This window comes from Perognathus longimembris, chromosome 3 (assembly GCF_023159225.1).
Source record: "Perognathus longimembris pacificus isolate PPM17 chromosome 3, ASM2315922v1, whole genome shotgun sequence".
Taxonomy (NCBI): Eukaryota; Metazoa; Chordata; class Mammalia; order Rodentia; family Heteromyidae; genus Perognathus; species Perognathus longimembris.
This window is the reverse complement of record NC_063163.1, coordinates 37,285,461-37,309,326: the sequence shown is the minus strand read 5'-3', so window position 1 is coordinate 37,309,326 and position 23,866 is coordinate 37,285,461. Positions and strand designations below refer to the sequence as shown.

Genomic DNA, 23,866 nt, shown 5'->3' with positions numbered 1-23,866 from the left:
CCAGTCAATCCAGTTTAAAAGGCAGTTTATCTTGAGTCCAGACCAGCTACTAGAATTACTAGACTGTGTATTTATTGTCTTTCCATTTATGGTAATACTTAACTAATGACAGTGTTTCTAGTCACCTGAGAAGAATTGCCTAGATTTTTGCATATACAGATTCAGTCTTCTTACCTGTAAATTAGTCTGTTTCTTATAAATGGATTTATAGCACCTTGGAGAAAGTAGAGGTGGAAACTTTAAATGTGTATCTACATTTTAATAGGCTAGGTGTGGCCATTGCTTTTCATGAGATCAGCACGTACCTCAGGAGAAGGCTGTGTGACTAAATTGGGGATGATCTTAGGATATAGCTAATGGATTGAGAAGAATTGACAATGGCAGGAAAGTTTACTTATAGAGTCAGAGGCATAAAGCCCTGGGACAGATAATGTTAAAACCATACCTCCTTTTGCAAACATAGCTGCTTACCTACTTCATTTCTAGTTAAAGCCATGTTGACAAAGCACCCTGAGTAGATGAGAGTTACTAGTGTGTGCTAACTTGTTTTTGAAATAGGGTCTCATTGACTTTTGTGGGGGTAGCCTTGAACCTTGGTCTTCCTGTCTCTGCCTCCTGAGTGTTGGATTACATGCATTGTCAGACTGGGCTGGAGTTATTAAATAGTTTGTTGGAAGTGGAGTAGAATGTATTTGAGTATAGACAGTACCTGCTGGAGATAGAAGGAACTGGTAACTATGGTTGGGTTTGGGATGGCATCGGAGTAGCAGTGGCATTTGCTGTAGTGCTATTTGACAAGGTGTTTTCTGAGACCTCATTTCTGGGAACAACTTCAATTAAAGTTCAGTAGAATAGAACAAGGAAGAAAATAATAGCTATCTGTAGCTATTGGAAACATAAGAGTTTTATATATATATATATATATATATTCAGAAAAAATATAGAGGCATCCTTTGTAATAAGTGCACTCTTTCTTACAAGTCTCTGTCCCACAAGGTTTTAAAATGGAGGAGTCCTTTGGTTTTATCGGAAGATGAGCTTGTAAATTCCATTGGCATGCCTCTATCTCAGACTTAGTAGATGACCCACTAAGAGCGCATAGGGTTATAACAACATAAAAGGAGACCATGTGATCTCTGGTCTTTCCTTGTTAAAACAGTAAGAGCTTAAGTGGAGCTCCTGGGAGAAAAGAGAAGGCAAAGTGTTTTAACAGGTAGATATTTGTGCTAGGTTGAGTTATATGTGTAATAACTTCTCTAGAAAGGAAAAAGCAAGCCCTAATGATTATACTCTGGACATTTTATATTCTCCCCTCTCTCTTTTTCCTCCTTCTCCTTCCTCCCTTTCTTTTCCTCTCTTCTCTTTCCTCTTCCCCGTACTCCCCCTTCTTCCTCCCCCTTTCTCCCTCTCCCCTCCTCTCCTTTCTCCTCTCCTCTTGTGAATAGTGTATGTTTCACAGCATAATTTTATACTGTTTTAAAATTAATTTTTCAATTTCAAAGGCCAGTTACTTCTTGCTAACTTCTTCTTTTCTGAAACAGGAAGAAAACATTTTGAAATAAACTATCCAAATATGCTTTAGGGTTATTGCCCATAATTTTAGAGCATAGCATTCTTGAAAGCTAGGAATCTGTTTAGCACTTCAGAAATGTATTAAATTTAGGTACTTGAATTCTGAAGTTAATACAGTGTATAATTCTATTAGTGTGCAGTTACATTAACGTATTTATTTTAAAAGCTTGAGACCGCTTAGTATATGATGAAACCATAAGTTACTTTTTCAGTACAGCTGATTTAAGGAAAATAATGTAGCTGATGTTATTTTCTGTGAGCCATAACATTTCCTTGTATTTAAGAAGATGTACTTTGTGGAGAAATGCTGAGTTATTGTGCAGAAGGTATATTTTCACAAAATACTTACAAAAGGAAAAACAGTAACTTTATGGGGCAGAAACCAGGTAGACATTGCCTTAACCCAGTGATCAGAGTTAATATCCCCAGGAATGGGACACGTGGGCCCCTTGACATGTGATGTGTTTTAAGGACTATAACAGTACTTCTTTGGTATTCTTGACAAATTGAATGTAATTGTGAGGAAATATCTAAACCCAATTGAGAGAGGTTAGTCTAAAAAAAAAAGACCTATTATCTTTTTTTTTTTTTTTTTGGCCAGTCCTGGGCCTTGGACTCAGGGCCTGAGCACTGTCCCTGGCTTCTTCTTGCTCAAGGCTAGCACTCAACCACTTGAGTCACAGCGCCCCTTCTGGCTGTTTCTATATATGTGGTGCCGGGGAATTGAACCCAGGGCTTCATGTATACAAGGCAAGCACTCTTGCCACTAGGCCATATTCCCAGTTCCAAGACCTATTATCTTTTAAATTTAGGATATTTTAATTGTACAACCAAGTTTCATTATGGTATTTCCCTAACTACACTTGTTGTACTTTGATCAAATTCACTCCCTCTGTTAACTTTATTATGTCCTCTCCCATGTGTTAAAGCAATTTTTAATAGGTCGTTATTTTCATACATGCATAGAAAATATTTTTATAACATTTCTCCCTCTGTTACCTTTTCACTTTCTACTAGTTTCTACCTTCAAACAGTTTGTTTTGCATTTCTGTTATTAACTGGGTGTGATAGCATGTGCTGGTAATCCCAGTACTCAAGAAATTGAGGAAGGAGGAATTCAAGTTTGAAACCAGCCTGTGCTCTCCATGGTCAGAATTTGTCTAAAGAAAAGACATCATAGTTGCATCATAGTTATTTCAGATACTTTTGTGATTTTCCTAAGTTTGAAATTACTTCAGAGTAAAGAGTTATTTATTGGAAGTAGTAGCTTGATACAGTCTGTTACTACTGATTTTTAGTAAGTTAAAAATAAAACACCTCTGATTTATTGTCCTGATCTATAAAATGGGGTGGCTGGACGAGGTTAAAATTTTAGGGTATTCTTATTTACAAATTCCTTGGCTTTATAACCAGACATTTGTAGCAGTAATTTTTACCCTGAAGATAGCCATTCTTAAGCCACTTGTAGAAAGTGGAAGTTAAATGTTTTCGTGTGAAGCAAATGATGTTAAAAAATAAAGCTTATGGTATGAGGAAAAATGGGGAAGAAAGTTGGAAGGGGTGACACTGATCAAGATACATTATACTCACAACCTGACTTTTGGAATTGAAACCATTTTGTAGAACTATTTAATAAAAATAAATATTAAAAAATATAAGACCTGTGTGCCAGATGACAATGTAATATTTATTGAACTCAGGTTTTTTCTTAGAGTTTCATTGTATATTTTGCTTGTATATCATTTGTTGGTTTTTGCTTAGAAATTCACGATAACCTTTTTGTTTTCTATGTAACAATGTGGATCTGTTTAACAATGTGAATTATTCATTGAAAATTTACTCCACATCCAAGATTCATAATGAAAATATATGTGGTATAGATCCATAGTCTCTTAAGTTTAGAAGGATTGTCAGTATATAAATAGGGGAGCTGGGCAAAGAGGTATCCACCTGTAATCCAATTACTTAGGAGACAGAGGCAGGAAAATCCTGAGTTCTAGGCTAGCTTAGGCTACATAACAAATTCAAGACCAATTCCAGGCTACAGTAAACTTGGTCTCATATAACTGTGTGAGAAAAGATACAAGTAACTGGTGAATATAGAAACTAAATTGATATAAAGTATAGTATAGATTTGATGTGTAGCTCAGTAGATCAGACCTAATGTTGGCCTAACATGTGCCAGGCCCTGGGTACAGTCCTCAGCACTGCAAAAATGGAAGCAAATGAAATAAAATGTAACATACTTTTGGGTTATGTCTAACAAAGTAAATGTTGATAACCCTATCTTCCTCCTCACCTCTCCCAACCGGAATCCCAGCTTGGTGATCCAGCTATTTTTCCTGCTGTAATTGTGGAACATGTTCCTGGAGCTGATATTCTCAATAGTTATGCTGGTCTTGCCTGTGTGGAAGAGCCTAATGACATGATTACTGAGAGCTCACTGGATGTTGCTGAAGAAGAAATCATAGATGATGATGATGATGATGACGACGACGACGACGACATCACCCTTACAGGTACGTGTGTCTTCATGTGACCTTACTACAAAACAGTTTTAGGCAATGCCCTAGTCCTGAGGATTTTGAGTCACAGAAAGCCCCCCGCCCCTTTTTTTAAAAAATAACTTCATTACTTGTCTTGTTCTATATCATGTTTTTCTTTCTCTCTTTTTCCTAAATATATTGAGATAGAAGTGACACAAAAAAGGAGGCACTCAATCTACAAAATTCATCATCTTGACAAACTAAGTTTTTATATGCCTACCTCTGTATTCATGAGAACAAAATGAGAAACTGTGTAGGGAAAGAAATAGGTATGTTCTTTTCTTACTGCTCCCATAGGAAACAAAATAGAAGGCCATGACCTTAATGTATGATAAAGCCCTGGGATGAATAGAGGATTTCTCTTCAGGTTCAATCAGAACTAGGAATATTTTTCAAACTTGAAAAATAGGTTCCATAAATGTAAGCTAGGGTAATGTTATTTTTATCAGTTGTAAACATTGGTACATGTGTAGTTTCGTATATTCACACTCAGGTATCTTGCCTGCATGTCAGTAATATTTGAGAAAAGTTATTTGTAAGAAAATAATTGTGGGGCTGGGAATGTGGCCTAGTGGAAGAGTGCTCGCCTAGCATGCATGAGGCCCTGGGTTCGATTCCTCAGCACCATATATATATAGAAAACGCCAGGGGCTGGGAATATGGCCTAGTGGCTAGAGTGCTTGCCTCGAAGCCCTAGGTTCAATTCCGCAGCACCACATGTACAGAAAGTGGCCAGTGGTGCCATGGCTCAAGTGGCAGAGGGCTAGCCTTGAGCAAAAAGGAAGCCAGGGACAGTCCTCAGGCCCTGAGTTCAAGGCCCAGGACTGGGAAAAAAAAAAAAAAGAAAATAGTTGTGCCATTATTTTGTTGGTGGCATTGTTACTACTCAGACTCCTCTATACCTTCAGGTCTTGCACCATGCTCAGCACCTAGTATGAATTCAGTGAAAAAAATTTTTGTTTTGGTCAGTTGTAGGCCTTGAACTCAGGGCCTGAGGGACTGTCCCTGTCAATAAATAATTTCTTGCATCAAAAATTTAGCAAAGGGGGGCTGGGGATATGGCCTAGTGGCAAGAGAGCTTGCTTCGTATACATGAGGCCCTGGGTTCGATTCCCCAGCACCACATATACAGAAAACGGCCAGAAGTGGCGCTGTGGCTCAAGTGGCAGAGTGCTAGCCTTGAGCAAAAAGAAGCCAGGGACAGTGCTCAGGCCCTGAGTTCAAGCCCCAGGAGTGGCAAAAAAAAAAAAATTTAGCAAAGGGCTGTGAATTTGGCTTAGTGGTAGAGTGCTTGCCTAGCATGCAGGATTCCTCGACACCACATAAACAGAAAAAGCTGGAGATGGTGCTGTGGCTCAAGTGGTAGAGCGCTACTAGCCTGGAGCAAAAGACGCTCAGGGATAGTGCCCAGGCCTTGATTTCAAGCCCCAAGACTGGCACAAAACAAAGAAAAAACTTAATGCTACCAAATACTAAAATGTTTGGAGTGACAGTAACATTCAGAGGTACTATTAGTAAAAGAAAGTTGGATATTAGAATTCAGTGTTAAGGCTAGATGCAGGTACTGGTCTATTTCAAGAAGTTTGCATATGATCTAGTGACATTTTAAATTAGAAAGGAAAGGAAGAATGATTGTGTATCCCATTTGGTGGGAAGGGGAAGAAAAAGAAATTAGAGTCCTACCTTAATCATACTCTAAAATATCAAAGTAAATCCCACATGGGTTAAAATTTTAATGTGACAAGCAAAATCACCAAAAATAATTTGGAAAGTTGACTATGTGATTTTAAAGTAACAGGATATTCTAAGCATGAAAATAAAGTACAAAATGGAAAGATGGATGACAGTGACAAATACTGAAAACTTCCCTCAAAAACAATGTAAATGAAAAAAAAGCAAATATCAAGTAGGTAAAAATTATTAGAAGCTATATGATAGATAAAACATTAATATCCTTTATATAGAGAGTGCTTTAAAAAACCGGTAACAACCATAAATGGATATAGAATTGGAAGTCTTGTTCAGTAAGCAAAAAGAAAACTTCAGATGTCCAATTTGTTTGACTAAGAGAACTTTGTTTAGTAAAAGAAATATACTCTGAAAAAATTCTCACCAACATTGAAAACATGATGAAGGGCAATAAAGAAAATATGATTTGGTTGTGGCATAGACTTAGGGCCAAAGGATTAAGTATTGGTGTAGAGCTGATAATGTTTTAGGTAGGGAATGAGCATGAAGGTTCATTAAACTGTGTCCCTTTACTTAGATTTTGTTTGAAGTTTCCAATAATAAAAATCTATAGTGACTATGAAATTTGAGGCTTATAGTAGATTACTACTGTCATATAAAACCTCTGACTTCAGATTTTCATGCTCATCAAAATGATATTGAGGGGCTGGGAAGTGTGCCTTGGCGTTAGAGTGCTTGCCCAGCATGCGTGAAGCCCTGGGTTCGGTTCTTCAGCACCACAAAGTAGTGCTGTGGCTCAAGTGGTAGAGTGCTAGCCTTGAGAAAAAAAAGAAGTCAGGGACAGTGCTCAGGTCCTGAGATCAAGCCCCAGGACTAGCAAAAAAAAAAAAAAAAAAAAAGATGTTGATTTATTCCATATCAGGGTATAAACTTGAACTTATAAAAAATGTGCAGGGCTGGGAATGTGGCTTAGAGGTAGAGTGCTTGCCTAGTATCCATGAAACCCTGGGTTAGATTCCTCAGCACCAAATAAACAGAAAAAGCTAGAAGTGGTGCTGTGGCTCAAGTGGCAGAGTGCTAGCCTTGAGCAAAAGAAGCCAGAGACAGTGCTCAGGCCCTGAGTCCAAGCCCTAGGACTGGCCCAAAAAAAAAAAAAATGCAACGAAGAAAGACTACTGTTTAGTCAGGCACTGGTGGTTATACAGAAGGCTAACATCTGGAACATTGCAGTTCGAGGCCAATCCAGGCAGGAAAGTCCTCAAGACTGTTTCCAAATTACCAGCAAAAAGCACCAGCTGTGAACAAGGCTGAGTGAGTTCAAGGCTTTAAGTTAAAAACTCTAGTACCATCAGAATAAAAAACCTACTTTTGGCAGAACAGGAGTTTGAATTCAGGGCTTAATGTGTGTGAGACAAGTATACTACCATTAGAACCACATTTCTAGCCCCCCCAAATGTTGCATTTTTATCTGTTTATTTCTAGGTAAGTTTTATCTGGATATAGGATCGTACAGCTAAAATTTTTTGAAAATTTTTGACTTCACTCGCACCTATGTGGAACATCTTCTGTTACAAATGCTACATTTATATTTACTGTTTTTGTGTATGTGTATGCCCGTCTTAGGGCACTGTCTACCTATGAGCTTTTTTGTTCTCAAGGTTAGTGCTCTGTTACTTGAGCCACAGCACCACTTCTAGATTTTTTATTTGGAGATAAGACTCTCATGGATTTTCCTGCCCTGGCTGGCTTTAAACCATGATCCTTGGATCTCAGCCTCCTAAGTAGCTAGGATTACAGGTGTGAGCCACCAGTGCCTGGCTTATAATTACTTTTTATTCTTGTGAAAAATTAAAAGGTTTAGATTCAGTTATATATTGTCAATCCATCCCTGAAGAGTCTATAGATACAAAATAATTTACCTGGTATAAGCAAGTGTAGTAACAAGATTTCTGTCAAACTAGGACCCTTTCCATTCCAGTCTAATATCCATCTTTACTTACTCTGGAAATGTAAGAATTACCAAATTAATTGGTTTTCATCCAGAATATGAACTGTATTTTACTTATCTCCAGCATTTTTCAAAGGGTTGGAGTCTTTTTTGGTTGTTGTCTTGAGTGTGTGCGCGTGAGTGTGTGGGTGTGTTACTGGTACTTGAAGTCAGAATCTCAAACCCTTGATTAGCTATTTTGTTCAAGGCTGGCAGTCTACCACTTGAGTCAAATCTCCCCACTTCTGACCTTTTGCTGGTTGACTGGAAATAAGAACCTTTCAGAGTTACCTGCCTGGGCTTAGCTTTCCTGAATAGCTTGGATTACAGTGTAAGCCCATCAGCATCTGCCTATAAAAGTTACTTTTAAAATAAAAATAGACAATTACTTAATAGCTATATTTAGTACTGTTTCCTATGTTCATAAAAATTATACATATTATAATTTCTGTGTGTATAAACTTAAAGAGTATAAAGTGATACATCTTGGTTCAGCTAGCAATATATGAATTTTAGAGCAACATATATGTTGTAGCTAATTGTATTTTTTCTTTGTATGTGTTTAGTTGAAGCTTCCTGCCATAATGAGGATGAAACTATTGAAACTATTGAAGCTGCTGAGGCACTCCTCAATATGGATTCTCCTGGTCCTATGCTGGATGAAAAACGAAGTGAGTAGTTGAAATCGCTCATAGTATGTACTTTGCGAAGTTATTCTTGCCATTTCTCTCTCTATTAAATGGTAAATATCCAAAGACCAGTGACTATGTTTATATTTTTTAGTTTCTAAGCACATTTTGTTAGGGTACTGTTAGTTATCTTTGTTAAAATCTTCAAAGAAAACTTTTTTTTGGATGCTGGTGTTGGGTCTTGAACTCTGAGCCTCTCACTCTTGCTTAGCATTTTTGCTCAAGGCTGGCATTCCACCATTTGAGCTACATCTCCATTTCTGGCTTTTTACTGGTTAATTGGAGAAAAATTCTCTTGGATTTGTCTTCCAGGTTGGACTCAAACCAGGCTTCTCAGATCTCAGTTTCTTGAGTAACTAGGATTACATGAATGAGCCACCATTGCCTAGCATAGAAAACTGTACTTTGGGGAATGAAGCCTTCAGGAACAAATAAGTAATAAGTTATCATATATTACATTGACGAATTTCCTCTCTCTCTCTTTTTTTTTTTTTTTTTTGCCAGTCCTGGGGCTTGAACTCAGGGCCTGAGTACTGTCCCTGGCTTCTTTTTTGCTCAAGGCTAACACTCTACCACTTGAGCCATAGCGCCACTTCTGGCCTTTTCTGTATATGTGGTGTTGAGGAATCGAACCCAGGGCCTCATGCATACGAGGCAAATACTCTACCACTAGGCCATATTCCCAGGCCAAAATTTCCTCTACTTAATGGCTCCATTGGTGAAAATATTAAGGTATTTGAAACCAGATTATTATAATTTAGCCATCTCTGGATAATCATAATGGAGCAGACAAAAATCCACAGAAATTTTTACTAACTTTGAATTTTAAAAAGAATTTATTGTTATTGTAAAGATGATGTACAGAAGGGTTACAGTTTTTGCTAACTTTTTAATGGGATAAAATTTATTACTGTGTTATTAATACTTTTTTAAATCCCTCTTCTCCTCTGGGCTTTTCTGACAAGGAAGGACTTAAACTCATAAATCTAATTACTAAGTCATTACAAAAATATTTGCTGTATGCCTAGTAGCGTACAGCAATAAAAGATGTACAGATTGTTAGGCAATAACAGGATAATAAAATGAATAATATTTGTCCTTTCCTTGATCTTTAATTTTTTTTTTTTTGGCCAGTCCTGGGGCTTGGACTCAGGGCCTGAGCACTGTCCCTGGCTTCTTTTTTGCTCAAGGCTAGCACTCTGCCACTTGAGCCACAGCGCCACTTCTGGCCGTTTTCTGTATATGTGGTGCTGGGGAATTGAACCCAGGGCTTTCATGTATATGAGGCAAGCACTCTTGCCACTAGGCCATATCCCCAGCCCCTTGATCTTTAATTTTTAAAGTCAGTTACTTATGTAAATAATTGTAAATGCCAAAAATAAGGACACGGAGAGTAACAGCAAAGTGTTCTGAAAGCAGTGAAGGTTCTAGGTGAGAACAACAGAGATAAGCATTAAGAAGGAGTGCTTAGTTAGAGTTATATAAGCTTCACTAGAAGATGGAAGAGTCAGGAAAGAACACTTCAGCTAGAGGGAATTGATCAACCAACACAGACCTATGAAAAAATAAAAATTTGAGAGGAAAATGGTTTGTTGTACCTGAAGTAAAAGCTTTACAGTGAGTGGAAAATGAGATTGGAAAGGTAGTATTACACTGTGGAAGCTTTGAAAGGCATATTACAAAACTTGAGTTGTTCTTATATTTTTTTTTACCTAGTAAATTATAGGAAGAGATTTTTCCTATAATTTTTCCTTCTAATTTTATGTGGAGGGATAATTTGGTCAGGCAAGATAACTCCAAAGCTAGATGCCTGTGGCTCATGCCTATTATACTAGCCATTTGGGAGGCTGACATGGGGAAGATCAAAGTTTAAGACCAGGCCTGGCAGAAAGGTTTGAGAGACCTCTTTTTAGCCCATACTTTACCACACTGGTTTGTGTCTGACATTCCAAGCTACTTACGTGGGAGGTTGAAATTGGAAAGGTGGTAGTTCCAGGACAGCCTGGGCAGAATCTCTGCAGAATGATACTGCCTGTTATCCCAGCAACTACAGGAATTCTGAAGTTGGTGGATCACAAGTGAAGTACATGCTGGGGCGGGCAGTAGGTGAGACCCTGTCTTAGAGTCAATGGTAGGGCTTGTGAATGTGGCTCAGCAGTAGTGCAGGAGTCTAGCCATGCAAGGTTCTTGAGTTCAAACCCCATTACCACTGAATAAAAAAAATAAAATGAGGTAACTAACATAGAAAGGAGAAAGAATATATTGGTGATAAGAACAAAAGAGAGATAATGATACAGTCCAGACAAGGTTGGACTGGTTTAGGGTGTTATTTTGTTTTGTTTGTTTTTTTGCCAGTCTTGGGGCTTGAACTCAGGGCCTGAGCACTGTCCCTGGCTTCTTTTTGCTCAAGGCTAGCACTCTACCTCTTGAGCCACCACGCCACTTCCAGCCTTTTCTGATTATGTGGTATTGAATTGTATGCATGCTAGGCAAGTACTCTTACCACTAAGCCACATTCCCAGCCCCTAGAGTTCTTGATGGAAGGCAGAGAAAACACAAATGAATAGCAGTTTTCAATTTCTACTCCTATCTTCATAGAATTAGGAAACTCTTGATTTATAATACATTATTGATTGTAATTTTTGTTTTTTTCCATTAGGTAATAACATATTTAGTCCTTCTGAAGATGACATTGTTGCCCCAATCACCCATGTATCTGTCACGTTAGATGGGATTCCTGAAGTGGTAGAAACTCAGCAGGTGCAAGAGACCTATGCAGACTCACCAGGAGCCTCATCCCCAGAACAGCCTAAAAGAAAGAAAGGTGTGTGGTTAATTTGTTTAGGTCCAATAATTAAATCTTGATGTGCAATCCAAAATTTTTTATTCAAGCCTATGTCTACATCAATTAAAACATGTAAGACAAAAATTGAGGGCATAAAAGAAATTTAAACATTATTTCATATAACAGCCACTAAAGTTATATAATCTAACACATTTAGAATATTTGTGGGTTGTTTTACAGAAAAGATTATGTGTCAGAACCAGGCTCACACCTATACTCCTAGCTACTCAGGAGGCTGAGATCTGAGGATTATGGTTCAAAGCCAGTCTGGGGAGGAAAGTCCCTGAGACTCTTTACCTCCAACAAACTACTCAGAAAAAGCCAGAAGTGGCACTATAGCCAAAGTGGTAGAGCACTAGCCTTGAGCACAAAGAGGCTCAGGGACAGCACCCAGGCCCTGAGTTCAAGCCCCAGGACTGACAAAAAAAAAAAAAAAGAAACACATGTATCAGCTTTCAAAGTCTTAAAAGTTTTACCTAATCCCTTTCATACAAGCTCAAAAAGAGCTGTAAGGATAAAAGCAGGTCAGTTTCTTTCCAAGGGGTATAATTTGAAAGCTGACAGTCTGCTAGTAATTCCTTAGATAAGACTTCACATAGGGCTGGGGATATGGCCTAGTGGCAAGAGTGCTCGACTTGTATACGTGAAGCCCTGGGTTCAATTCCTCAGCACCACATATACAGAAAACGGCCAGAAGTGGCGCTGTGGCTCAAGGGGCAGAGTGCAAAAAGAAGCCAAAAAAAAAAAAAAGACTTCACATAGATAACATCACAATTGAAAACCAGCAGGTATTAAGAATTCATTGTATATACTGCAAAAGAAAGGGAAGGGGGAGGTCACAGGAGTGAGAATGTTGAAAGGGGTTACACTGATCAATGTGTATTATAGTCATAAACTACTTTGTTAAGTGGCAATGCCTTTGTATAGCTATTTAAAGATAATAACAATTGCTTTGGAAATAGTTTGTTTCTTAAATATTGTATATTGAATCGCCATTCTACTACTGAGTATTTAAATAAAAAGAAATTAAACCTTATGTGCATCGACAAAAAACTATGTATGAAGGGTCTTTTTTTTTTTTTTGTCCAGTCCTGGGCCTTGAACTCAGGGCCTGAGCACCATCCTGGCTTCTTTTTGCTCAAGGCTAGCACTCTGCAACTTGAGCCACAGTGCCACTTCTGGCCGTTTTCTATATATGTGGTGCTGAGGAATCAAACCCACGGCTTCATGTATATGAGGCAAGCACTCTGCCACTAGGCCGTATTCCCAGCCCCTGCATGAAGATTTTTAAAAGCCCTATTTGTAGATGTCTAAAATTAGAAACAACCCAAATATCCATCAACTTCTGATTAAATAGATGAATTAGTCAAACAATATATATAATTGAGCAACAAAATGTAAGTGTTGATACAACATGCAACAGAAAGGAATGAATCTCAACCTAGATGATAAAAGAAATAATGCTCTCATACAACCTTAGGACACTTATTACTCAGTGACAACAGATGAGTCCTTGCTTGTGGATTGAGTAGTGTGGGGAAGGAGGTGGTAACTAAGTACAGTGTTAATCTCCTCAGGGCAGCATTCTTGTCTTAAAAACAGGCTAGGGGCTGGGGATATGGCCTAGTGGCAAGAGTGCCTGCCTCGGATACACGAGGCCCTAGGTTCGATTCCCCAGCACCACATATACAGAAAACGGCCAGAAGCGGCGCTGTGGCTCAAGTGGCAGAGTGCTAGCCTTGAGCGGGAAGAAGCCAGGGACAGTGCTCAGGCCCTGAGTCCAAGGCCCAGGACTGGCAAAAAAAAAAAAAAAACAAAAAAAAACAGGCTAGCAAACTGTGGGTCTAGGTGAGTTGCAAAAGATCTCAGGGCTGTAGAACGAACAGTTCAGCAACTCAGTTGAAGACTGGATGGACTTTATAATTTAATTATTGGTGATGGATAACTAAAGTTTGTTTGATTAAAAAGAGATAAAGAAAATAAGATGTTTAGGAATACATATGAAAAAGCGCCATTTCACCAAAGCTTTCCCTTATATATTCTCTAAATCTCTGGAGTTTGGGAAGTTTCTAATATCTGCTAATTAAATGTATGAAGAAATGTATTTAATAGAAAAGTGGAAGTATGGCTCACGTGGTAGAACACCAGTCTTCAGTGAGAAAGCCCAGCAAGAGTTGAAGGCCCTATGTTCAAATACCACTTTTAGTACAAACAAAAGAAAGACAACATGTAAGAGACAAGCCCCAGTAAAAACTTTAAAGATAAGTATGTTGAGCTGGGTGCCTGGTGGCTCAGCTCACTCTTATAATCCTTGTTTCTAAGAAGGCTGAGATCTGAGAATTGCAGTTTGAAGGTGGCCTGGCTAGGAAAGTTCTCCAGTTTGTCACCAAACAGCTGGAAGTGGGGCTGGGATGTAGTTCAGTGGCAGAGTGCTTACCTAGAAAATGTGTTCTGGGTTTGACCCCCAGTACCAAAGGAAAAAAAAAAAGACAAAAATAGTTACAGTTGAAAAGCAAAAAAGCTGTAAGTGGAAGTAGAGTTATGACTCAAGTGGTAGAGCACTAGCCTTGAGCAAAAAAGCAGATAGCACCCAAGCCCTGAGTTGTAGCCCTAGTACTGGCACGCGCACACATACATGCGCACACACACACATACACGCACACACACACAAGCTAAAAGCCTCCTTGGTTTGTACTCAGAAATTCTATATGTTATAAGCAGACAAGCTAATATAGCTATTTTTTTCCCAGTATGGCTAATTTTTATTTTTTATTTTTTTGCCAGTCCTGGGCCTTGGGCTCAGGGCCTGAGCACTGTCCCTGGCTTCTTCCCCCTCGAGGCTAGCACTCTGCTTCCTGAGCCACAGCGCCCCTTCTGGCCGTTTTTCCATATATGTGGTGCTGGGGAATCGAACCGAGAGCTTCAGTGTGTAGGAGGCAAGCACTCTTGCCACTAGGCCATATTCCCAGCCCCCAGTATGGCTAATGTTAAGCCCAGGTTTTATCTGTGTCAAGTATAGTCTCCATAATTTTAAGAAATTACTGTTACTTTGTCCCAAAGACAAGATAGAATATTTGAAATTTAAGTTCATTTTAAAATACAAAGTGTCATTTCTTACATAAATGTGTTTATGATCTGAATTACTTAATGTTCAATTTTTTGTGTGTGTGTGGTTTGAACAAAGAGCCTTGTTGTGCTTGTTAGGCATGTATTCTATCACCTGTGCTTGTAAGGCATGCATTCTATTGCCTGAGCTACACCTAAAGCTCAGCTAATTTTCAATTTTTAGTCATGTTATTGTTCAGTGAATGACATTTGAAGAAATTGGCTTGTATGACTTACAAGTAAAGAATTTAGCACTCAAAATTTTCCTTTCTTTTTGAATGTTGATGACAAATACTTAGGCAGAGCTATATTAATTACAGGGAGAAAAACTAAACCACCACGACCAGATTCTCCAGCTACTACTCCAAATATATCTGTGAAAAAGAAAAACAAAGATGGGAAGGGTAAGTTATTATAATTTACTTATAATAGAGGCCAAATAATATTCAGATTGCTTTATAATCTTTCATATTATAAGTGGAAACCATATTTTCTTGATGTGTTGAAATAGAACTGTTAGAGCTGCCATTTAAGATACATTTTTTGTGAAGAGACTGGTCACTAAGCCAAAGAAATCCGTTTGAAATATTTTTCACTTACCTGTCAAAATAATCGATTCTTCTATTCATGACTTGGGTTCTTGGAAGAGTTCAACCTTTAGAATTACAGTTCATAAGCAGTTTTTTAAATTGTCTTAAAATTTTAATGTCTTCATAACCATTGGTTAAATTTCATGTAAATCTTTATAGTTAATCTCTGGCTCTGATTTTTAAAATTAGATCAAGTTTTCAGAGGTTTTATACAAGTTTTTCATATTTTTTCAAAGTAATGGTTCTTAAAGAAAAATGAAGATCTCAAAGTGGTGTAGTGGGTTGGGTGGTAGAGCGTTAGCTCTGAGTAAAAGAAGCTTAGGGACAGTGCTCAGGCCCTGAGTTGGTCTGGCAAAAAAATAATAATAATACAGATGGCTTTGTCTTGAAGTCATCACATAATTACTTGACAAGATTATCTTTACTTATACATTTTATGAGACTAATAAAAAGGTATTTATTAGGCCCTAAAAATTGACTACAGTATTTTGTAATTATTGTGTGTATGTTAATGTAGACAGAATTTGTAAGACTTTTGTGTTTTACTGTACTCTTTTTTTGTTGGTGGTGGTGATCATGGGGCTTGAACTTTTGAGCTCTTTTGCTCAAGGCTAGTGCTCTACCACTTTGAGGCACTTCTGGCTTTTTTTTTTTTTTTTTGCCAGTCCTGGGCCTTGGACTCAGGGACTGGGCACTGTCCCTGGCTTCTTTTTGCTCAAGGCTAGCACTCTGCCACTTGAGCCACAGAGCCACTTCTGGTGCTATATATGTGATGCTGAGGAATAGAACCCAGGGCTTCATGTATACGAGGCAAGCACTCTTGCCATTAGGCCATATTCCCAGCCAACACTTCTGGTTTTCTAGTGGTTAAATGGAGATAAGAGTCTTCCTGACTTCCCTGCCCAGGCTGGCTTCAAGTGGTGATCCTCAGATCTCAGTGTCTTCTCCTGTGTGTTTAGGATTACAGGCGTGAGCCACCAGCCCACATTTCCTGTACTCTTTAATTTATGTATTTACTGTGTTCTATTAAAGGAAAATTTGATCACTTGAGAATAAATTGTTTTCTTTCAGGAAACACAATTTATCTTTGGGAGTTTTTATTGGCTCTTCTCCAGGATAAAGCTACCTGTCCTAAATATATCAAGTGGACCCAGCGAGAAAAAGGCATTTTTAAATTGGTAGATTCTAAAGCAGTATCCAGGTTGTGGGGGAAACACAAAAACAAACCTGATATGAATTATGAAACCATGGGAAGAGCACTCAGGTATGTGAAGTTTTTGTTGGGTAAGAGTATCATTTCCCAGATGTTGAAAATAAAAAGGTAGGGCTGGGGATATGGCCTAGTGGCAAGAGTGCTTGCCTCCTATACATGAAACCCTGGGTTCAATTCCCCAGCATCACATATACAGAAAATAGCCAGAACTGGCGCTGTGGCTCAAGTGGCAGAGTGCTAGCCTTGGCAAAAGAAGCTAGGGACAGTGCTCAGGCCCTGAGTCCAAGCCCCAGGACTGGCAAAAAAAAAAAAAAAAAGAAAATAAAAAGGTAACATTTTTAAAAATTAAGATAGTAAAGAAGTAATGAGTTACACTTAAAAAAAAAAGCAGTACTAAAGATTAAACTCTGCCCCCACACTTGCTAGGCAAGCTTTCTTTGACATGAGGCATGTTCCTAGTCTGTTTTGCTGTAGTTTGTTTTTCAGCTTAGTTTGTTTGCTTACACTTTTTGTCTGGGACCACCCTTGGACTGTGATCCTCATACCACTTTTCCCTCTTCTTCCCATCAGTCTTTATATTAGACATCAGGAAAATTTTTACTGAGAGTACCTTTTGTTTAATGTCTTCCCTGGGGCTTGTCCTCAGGGACTGGGCAGTGTCCCTAAGCTTTTTTGCTCAAGGCTAGTGCTCTACCACTTGAGCCAAGCTCCACTTCCAGCTTTTTAGTGGCTAATTGGAGGTAAGTCTTATGGATTTTCCAGCTTGGGCTGGCTTTGAACCACAATCCCCAGATCTCAGCCTCCTGAGTAGCTAGGATTATAGGTGTAAGCTACCAGCAATGCCTAGCCCCTTTTTATTCTTAAAACTTTTGTTTTTTCTGTGTCACCAGTATACAGTATTTAAGAAAGACTTTTCTATCTATAAACAAACATGTAAGTATATTCGATATAACTTTGCTACATTCTCATTTGTTTGAATACAAATTTAACATTTTATGAGTAGGAAAAATTAATTTATTATTGTCTTTTGCTTAATTGAATAACATTGATCAACTATCTGCTTTGAATAGGTACTATTATCAAAGGGGTATTTTGGCCAAAGTGGAAGGTCAGCGCTTGGTGTATCAGTTTAAAGAAATGCCTAAAGATCTTATATATATAGATGATGAGGATCCAAGTTCCAGCATAGAGTCTTCGGATACATCCTTATCTTCAACAACCACTTCAAGTAGGAATCAAGCAAGCCGTTCAAGAGTATCTTCAAGTCCAGGCATAAAAGGAGGAGCCACTTCTGTTCTAAAACCAGGGCATTCTAAAGGGGCGAAACCCAAAGAACCTGTGGAAATTGCACAGCCATCAGAAGTTGTGAGGACAGTGCAGGCCTCACAGTCTCCATATCCTACCCAATTATTCCGGACTGTTCATGTTGTACAGCCAGTACAAGCTGTCTCAGAAGGAGAAGCAACCATAACCACCAGCACCATGCAGGAAGAAACATTAAGTTCTACTATTCCAAGTATTAGGTGAGAAAACCAAAGTGATTGATTCATATCATGTAATATTTTTTATTAGAACCATTATTTAAATAGGTCAAGATTCATAGGTAAAAACTTCAAGCTAGAACTTTTGTTGACAGATTTCTTCAGGAGCAATATATATTAGGATAGTCATCTGATAGTATCAAGGTATCTTTAGTTTTAAACTTTGACTGTATTTTATGTAATTCTCTTACTTTATTCCACTAAATTGATCACAGGAGGAATGACTCAAATGTATAAAATTCCAAACAATAGTTTTAGGTCATTTTCCAGATCATCAGAATCTGTAAAAATTCAGCATTAATTGACATCCTATGATATTTAGAAAGCTTTGAGTTCTAAGCAATGTTATTTCTTGGGAAGATTCTATTTTGAAAACTAAAGTTCACACAAGGACTGAATGTATGGCTGAAGTGGTGAGAGTACCAGATTAAAATTCAAACAGGTGTGGAAGCCAAGAATCTAAGGTCCTTTCTTTTAGATAATTTCAGTATGTCAGAAGTTGGGAAAGTATTTTTTTAATCAGATTTTCCTCAGAATCATGGGAAAGATGCTGAATAATCAATTGACCAAGAAAATACTGAATCATGGGATAGATGCTGAGTACCAAATTCACCAAGAAAATACTAAGGCATTAGGTTGGTCTTTTGCATAAATTGAGACTGGTACTGGTCTCATCTGATTTAGAGTGGGAGCAAGGGAAGGAGGTAGAAAATTAGATGGATATTTGTACTGCTTACTTTTTTTGTTACTGTCATGATTTTCCAGAATATGGACTTAAAAGTAGCACATAGGAGCCTTTCCAAAGACAATAGAAATATTAAGCATACTTCTACAATTGTATATCCCAGAATATAAATGCCAAGGTTTTGTTCTATTGCCCTTGATATAAGTTAATATTTCTTAGAGTAAACACAGTCTTCTTTGTATAGTAAATTAAAATAAAAATGTAGTACTAGGGATTCAATGGCTTCTAGGGCCCTTGTATGTGCTAGGTAAGTGATCTACCTCTGAGTTACAGTCCCAGCCCAAGTTTAAATGTTTTAAATTGTGAAAATCTTCAAATGATAACCGGTGGAGATGTAGCCAGGCAGCCAGCTTTATTTGAACAGGTAGGAAGGAATTATGTAAAAACAATGATTGTGGGTAGCTGAGTCTATGAAACTATGTAGCATGGATTTAGAAAGATCTGAAGGAAGAAAACCAAACAAATCTACTTGAGAAAAATGTCTTGTAGGAATGTTGAGCATCCTTAATCCAAAAAGCTGAAATGCTCCAAAATCTGAAACTTCCAGGCATAGATATGGGGCCACTAGTGAAAATTTTCATACCTGGCCTCATCACAGTCAAAACCAGGTACACTATAAATATTGTAAAAATTTATTTTTAGGCTATGTATGTATTTTTTGGCCAGTCCTGGGGCTTGGACTCGGCCTGAGTACTCCCCTGGCTTCTTTTGCTCAAGGCTAGCAATCTACCTCTTGAGCCACAGCGCCACTTCTGGCTTTTTCTGTTTATGTGGTACTGAGTAATGAACCCAGGGCTTCATGAATGCTAGGCAAGCACTCTACTGCTAAGCCATATTCCCAGCCCCAAGGCTATGATTTTATGAAACAAATGAATTTCAGATTTAGGGTAGGTCCAACCCTTAGTTTATTAGTTATCTGTAAATACTCCAGACCCCAAAAGCAAAATCCAAAATTCTGAAACAGTTCTGGTTCTTAGTAGGACCAGAATGAATGTTTAACTTGTATATGTAGTTTTATCAGATAAGAAATGTATTATAAATGGGCAAAGAGTCCATGGAACTCTTTTTTTTTTTCTTGCCAGTCCTGGGGCTTGGACTCAGGGCCTGAGCACTGTCCCTGGCTTTTTGCTCAAGGCTAGCACTCTTTCACTTGAGCCACAGCGCCACTTTTGGCCATTTTCTATATATGTGGTACTGGGGAATTGAACCCAGGCCTTCATGTATACGAGGCAAGCGCTCTTGCCACTAGGCCATTTCCGCAGCCTCCATGGAACTCTTGTTCCTAGAAATGAGGATTGTGTTTACCAAGGACAGTTGGAAACCCACGGGGCTATACTTCTGAACTTTCCTTCTAACTTGTGAATTGCACTGAGTCATGGTTCAGTTCTATCTCGTCTATTGATTTTGCCCTCCAGAATTTTGGTTTCTCATATGTGAAAGGCAAACATACAAAAATTAACATTAACCCTAGCCATACTGTAAATTTCATTTGAACTTTTCAAATTAGATTGACTGATATCACTTGTATGCCTTTTTATGTAATGATGATCAGCATATAATCTGGATCTACTTAAAAGGATTCATTATATTATAGCTTTATGACTAAAACTTGTAAAAAAAATTGGGCCTGGAAAACTGATAAAACATGTTTATTTTTTTTTTTTGCCAAAACTTGCCCTTTTTTTTGGCCCTTTTCTGGCATGAAACTTAGGAATTAATTATAGTAATTGTTTTAAGTATGGTAGGGACTATGAGATATTAAAATTCTTGTAATTCTGCTATGTGTAAATTGAGGACAACAGAAGTTTGTTTTGTTTTTTTCCCCAGTCCTGGGGCTTGAACTCGGGGCCTGAGTACTGTCCCTGCCTTCTTTTTGCTCAAGGCTAGCACTCTACCACTTGAGCCACAGCGCCACTTCTGGCTTTTTCTATATATGTGGTGCTGGGGAATCGAACCTAGGGCTTCATGTATACAAGGCGAGCACTTTACCACTAGGACATATTCCCAGTCCCGAGGACAACAGAAGTTGAAAACATTTATGTGAATTTTACTCATTGTTACAGATGAACATATTAATGACACTTTATCCCACAAATGCCAAAAAAGGGTGAATATGCTTCCAGGTGTCTGTGGCTCATGCCTATAATTCTAGCTACCCAGGAGGCTGAGACCTGAGGATCTCAGTTCGAAGCCAATCTGGGCAGGAAAGTCCAAGAGACCAACAAAAAGCCAGAAATGGAGCTGTGGCTCAAGTGGTAGAGCACTGACCTGGAGTAAAAGAGCTCAGGGACAGAGCCCAGGCCCTGAGTGTGAGCCCAAGGACTGATGCAAGTATGTGAGTGTACACATATACAGATACTTTTAAATTCCTCATCTTCCTTCAAATAGCTCAGACATAGCTTCTTGCTAAGCATTTTTATATTCTTCCCACTTGGGTTAATATGGCATTATATACATACTATCTATACATCACTCAAATGGTATCAAAAAGTCTGAAAAGCTTTGTGTTGAGCCTCTATGTTTGAAGTTTCAACTGATGTAGAATATGTTAATCATAATACCACTTTTATTTGGTAATCTCAATAGGACTATTCAGGCTTCATCCCAAGTTCCAGTGGTTGTGTCTCCTGGTAATCAGCAGTTACATACAGTAACACTCCAGACAGTGCCACTTACAACGGTTATAGCCAGCACAGATCCATCATCAAGTGCTGGAGCTCAGAAATTTATTTTACAAGCCATTCCATCATCACAACCCATGACAGTACTGAAAGAAAATGTCATGCTACAGTCACAGAAGCCGAGTTCTCCTCCAATTGTTTTTAGCCCTGCTCATGTACAGCAGGTTCTTACAAGCAATGTTCAGTCCATCTGCAATGGAACGGTGAGTGTGGCTTCATCTCCCTCCTTCAGTGCTACTTCTCCTGTGGTGACCTTTTCTCGAAGTTCACAACTGGTTGCTCACCCACCTGGCACTGTAATCACTTCTGTCATCAAAGCTCAAGAAACAAAAACTCTTGTGAAAGAAGTGAAAAAGGAGGTTGAAGATGATTTGGAAGAACACACAGAGAAAACTGAGCAGCCGCCACAGCCCTATGTGATGGTAGTATCCAGTTCAAATGGATTTACCTCTCAGGTAGCTATGAAGCAAAACGAGCTCTTGGAACCCAAATCATTTTAATATACCAAAAAAAAATGGATAATTTTTTAAATGGAACTGCAAACTATCTGATTAAACCTAAGATAAACCTGCAGTTTCCTAATTTTATAATTGCTAAAAACAATTTAATTTTGACTTCGTTAGATGAGGAAATCCTAGGTGTTTCTCTTTATTCTCCAAATGTTTCGGAATTCAATTTTGAAGGAACAGGCATTTTATACTATGAAGACATTCTTCTTGCGATTTTTTTTCCAGTTGCTATATCGTAAGCATTTTTAGAATTTCTTTTCTAATTTTACATTGTATTAGTTTTTCTGCCTCTTTTGTAAATACAATACTTATATAAATCAACAAGAAATTTATGTAGGAACTATTTTCATTCCACTTATGTTTAGTTTTGGTTCTTTCAAGTGCAAGAAATTTATTTTATACTTTGTCAAAATTATGTCATTTAGATTGATTTTAGTTGGCCACACTGTATAACCATGAATATATAAAATAACATTAAAAATTGGAATGTATACATGATACAAATATCTGAACCTAGTTCTGAATAATGGTTAGGGAATTGTTTTTCTGCCAAGGGCCATTTTGATATTTATATATCATCATCCTTGTACTATACAAAATTAATGTAAGCAGATGGGGGCTTGCCGGCAGTCACTGGGCCATCTTCTGTCATGGAACAATTGATTTTGAAGCTTTACATTGCCTGTAGGCTGGACATTTCCCACCCTTATAAAAGCAATGGCCTAAGTGGCTTTCCTGCTAACTAGCTGTGTAATCTAAGGCAAGACATTTTGATCTTACGGGGCTTTAGTTCTTTCATAAAAAGGAGTACATTGGACTAGACAAATTGATCTCAAATTTCTTTCCTACTTCTCATTTTTATGATTCTAACACCTATATTTTAATATTATGTCAAAACATCAGATTATTTCCTAAATAAATATAAATATAGGTAAAATATTGTAGAAAAATAAGTGACCCTCTTAAAATTCATTCTTAACTCTTTGTTCATTAGCATTTTAGTCCACTGTGTACTGTGATGTTAGTAAATTTATATTACTGAGTTCTGAATGATATACTGCTGTTCTGAGAAATCAAGGCTTCTACGGGCCAAGAAAAGAACTTGAGTTTTGGGCTAATCTGGCTGAGTAGTCAGTTGTTATAAAAGCACAATTGGATTATATTTTGGATCATTTTTTATTGAGAGTGAGTGGAGAGGGAAGTTGCATACAAAAAAACATATATTCAAGTTTCTGAAATAAGTTTTTAGATTATTTTTCAACTGTATATAATGTACATTTAATGTCACAAGAAAAATTGTTATCTGAAAATTTTCTAGAATAGCCAAGAGGAATTTTTGTAGATGAAAAATGATTATGTTTAGAGGTCTAATGTTATATGTTTTCATGTTACAAACTGAATTTGTATTTAAACAAAACTTTAAATTTTGGAATCCTCTAAACGGTTTTGTATCTTTATTATTAAATAAATCATGTAAAAGTTCTCAATATTTGTTTTCAGGTAAATGTTTCTTAAGTATGCACAGAATGTTGCTAACGTTTACAATGCTACTAAATGTTCCTATGACAAACTATATTTAGTCAGAATTATGTCATTCTCTTTGCATTTTACCACGCTATATTCAGGTTTCTGGATAAAACACAAAGAATGTCAAGGACTTAATCCATTTTTTTGCTACAGACTGAGTAACTTATTTCTCACAGTTGGGAGGCTCTGAAGTCCGATATCAAGGTGCTGCCATTTTTCAAGAGCCTTCTTGCTCTCTCATTCCAGGAGATGCAATAATGCATCAGGTCATATTTCTGCTCTGTCCTCATAATCTAATCACCTCTTACAAGTTTTCATTGTTAAAGTAGCAATTGAATTTCAACATGTTTTAGATGGGACATTCAAACCATAGCAATCAAGCTCCAACAATTAGAAAAGAAAATATTGGGCTGGGGATATGGCCTAGTGGCAAGAGTGCTTGCCTCCTATACATGAGACCCTGGGTTCAATTCCCCAGCACCACATATATAGAAAATGGCCAGAAGTGGCGCTGTGGCTCAAGTGGTAGAGTGCTACTAGCCTTGAGCAAAAAGAAGCCAGGGACGGTGCTCAGGCCCTGAGTCTAAGCCCCAGGACTGGCAAAAAGAAAAGAAAATATTCTCAGCA

The 23,866-nt window shown here is 37.9% G+C and overlaps 1 protein-coding gene across 3 annotated transcripts in view; it reads left to right on the top strand.

The window, feature by feature from the left end:
- Elf1 (E74 like ETS transcription factor 1) overlaps window positions 1–23,195 on the top strand; it is an 85,290-nt gene extending 62,095 nt beyond the window's left edge. For all 3 annotated transcript variants that reach the window (XM_048341275.1, XM_048341274.1, XM_048341273.1), the window contains 7 exons: window positions 3,893–4,091; window positions 8,361–8,465; window positions 11,143–11,307; window positions 14,754–14,837; window positions 16,095–16,287; window positions 17,307–17,759; window positions 21,109–23,195. In XM_048341275.1, coding sequence (XP_048197232.1) covers window positions 3,893–4,091; window positions 8,361–8,465; window positions 11,143–11,307; window positions 14,754–14,837; window positions 16,095–16,287; window positions 17,307–17,759; window positions 21,109–21,703 — 1,794 coding nt within the window. In that variant the 3' untranslated portion in view covers window positions 21,704–23,195. The remainder of the gene's footprint in view (window positions 1–3,892; window positions 4,092–8,360; window positions 8,466–11,142; window positions 11,308–14,753; window positions 14,838–16,094; window positions 16,288–17,306; window positions 17,760–21,108) is intronic.
- Window positions 23,196–23,866: the final 671 nt, after the last annotated feature.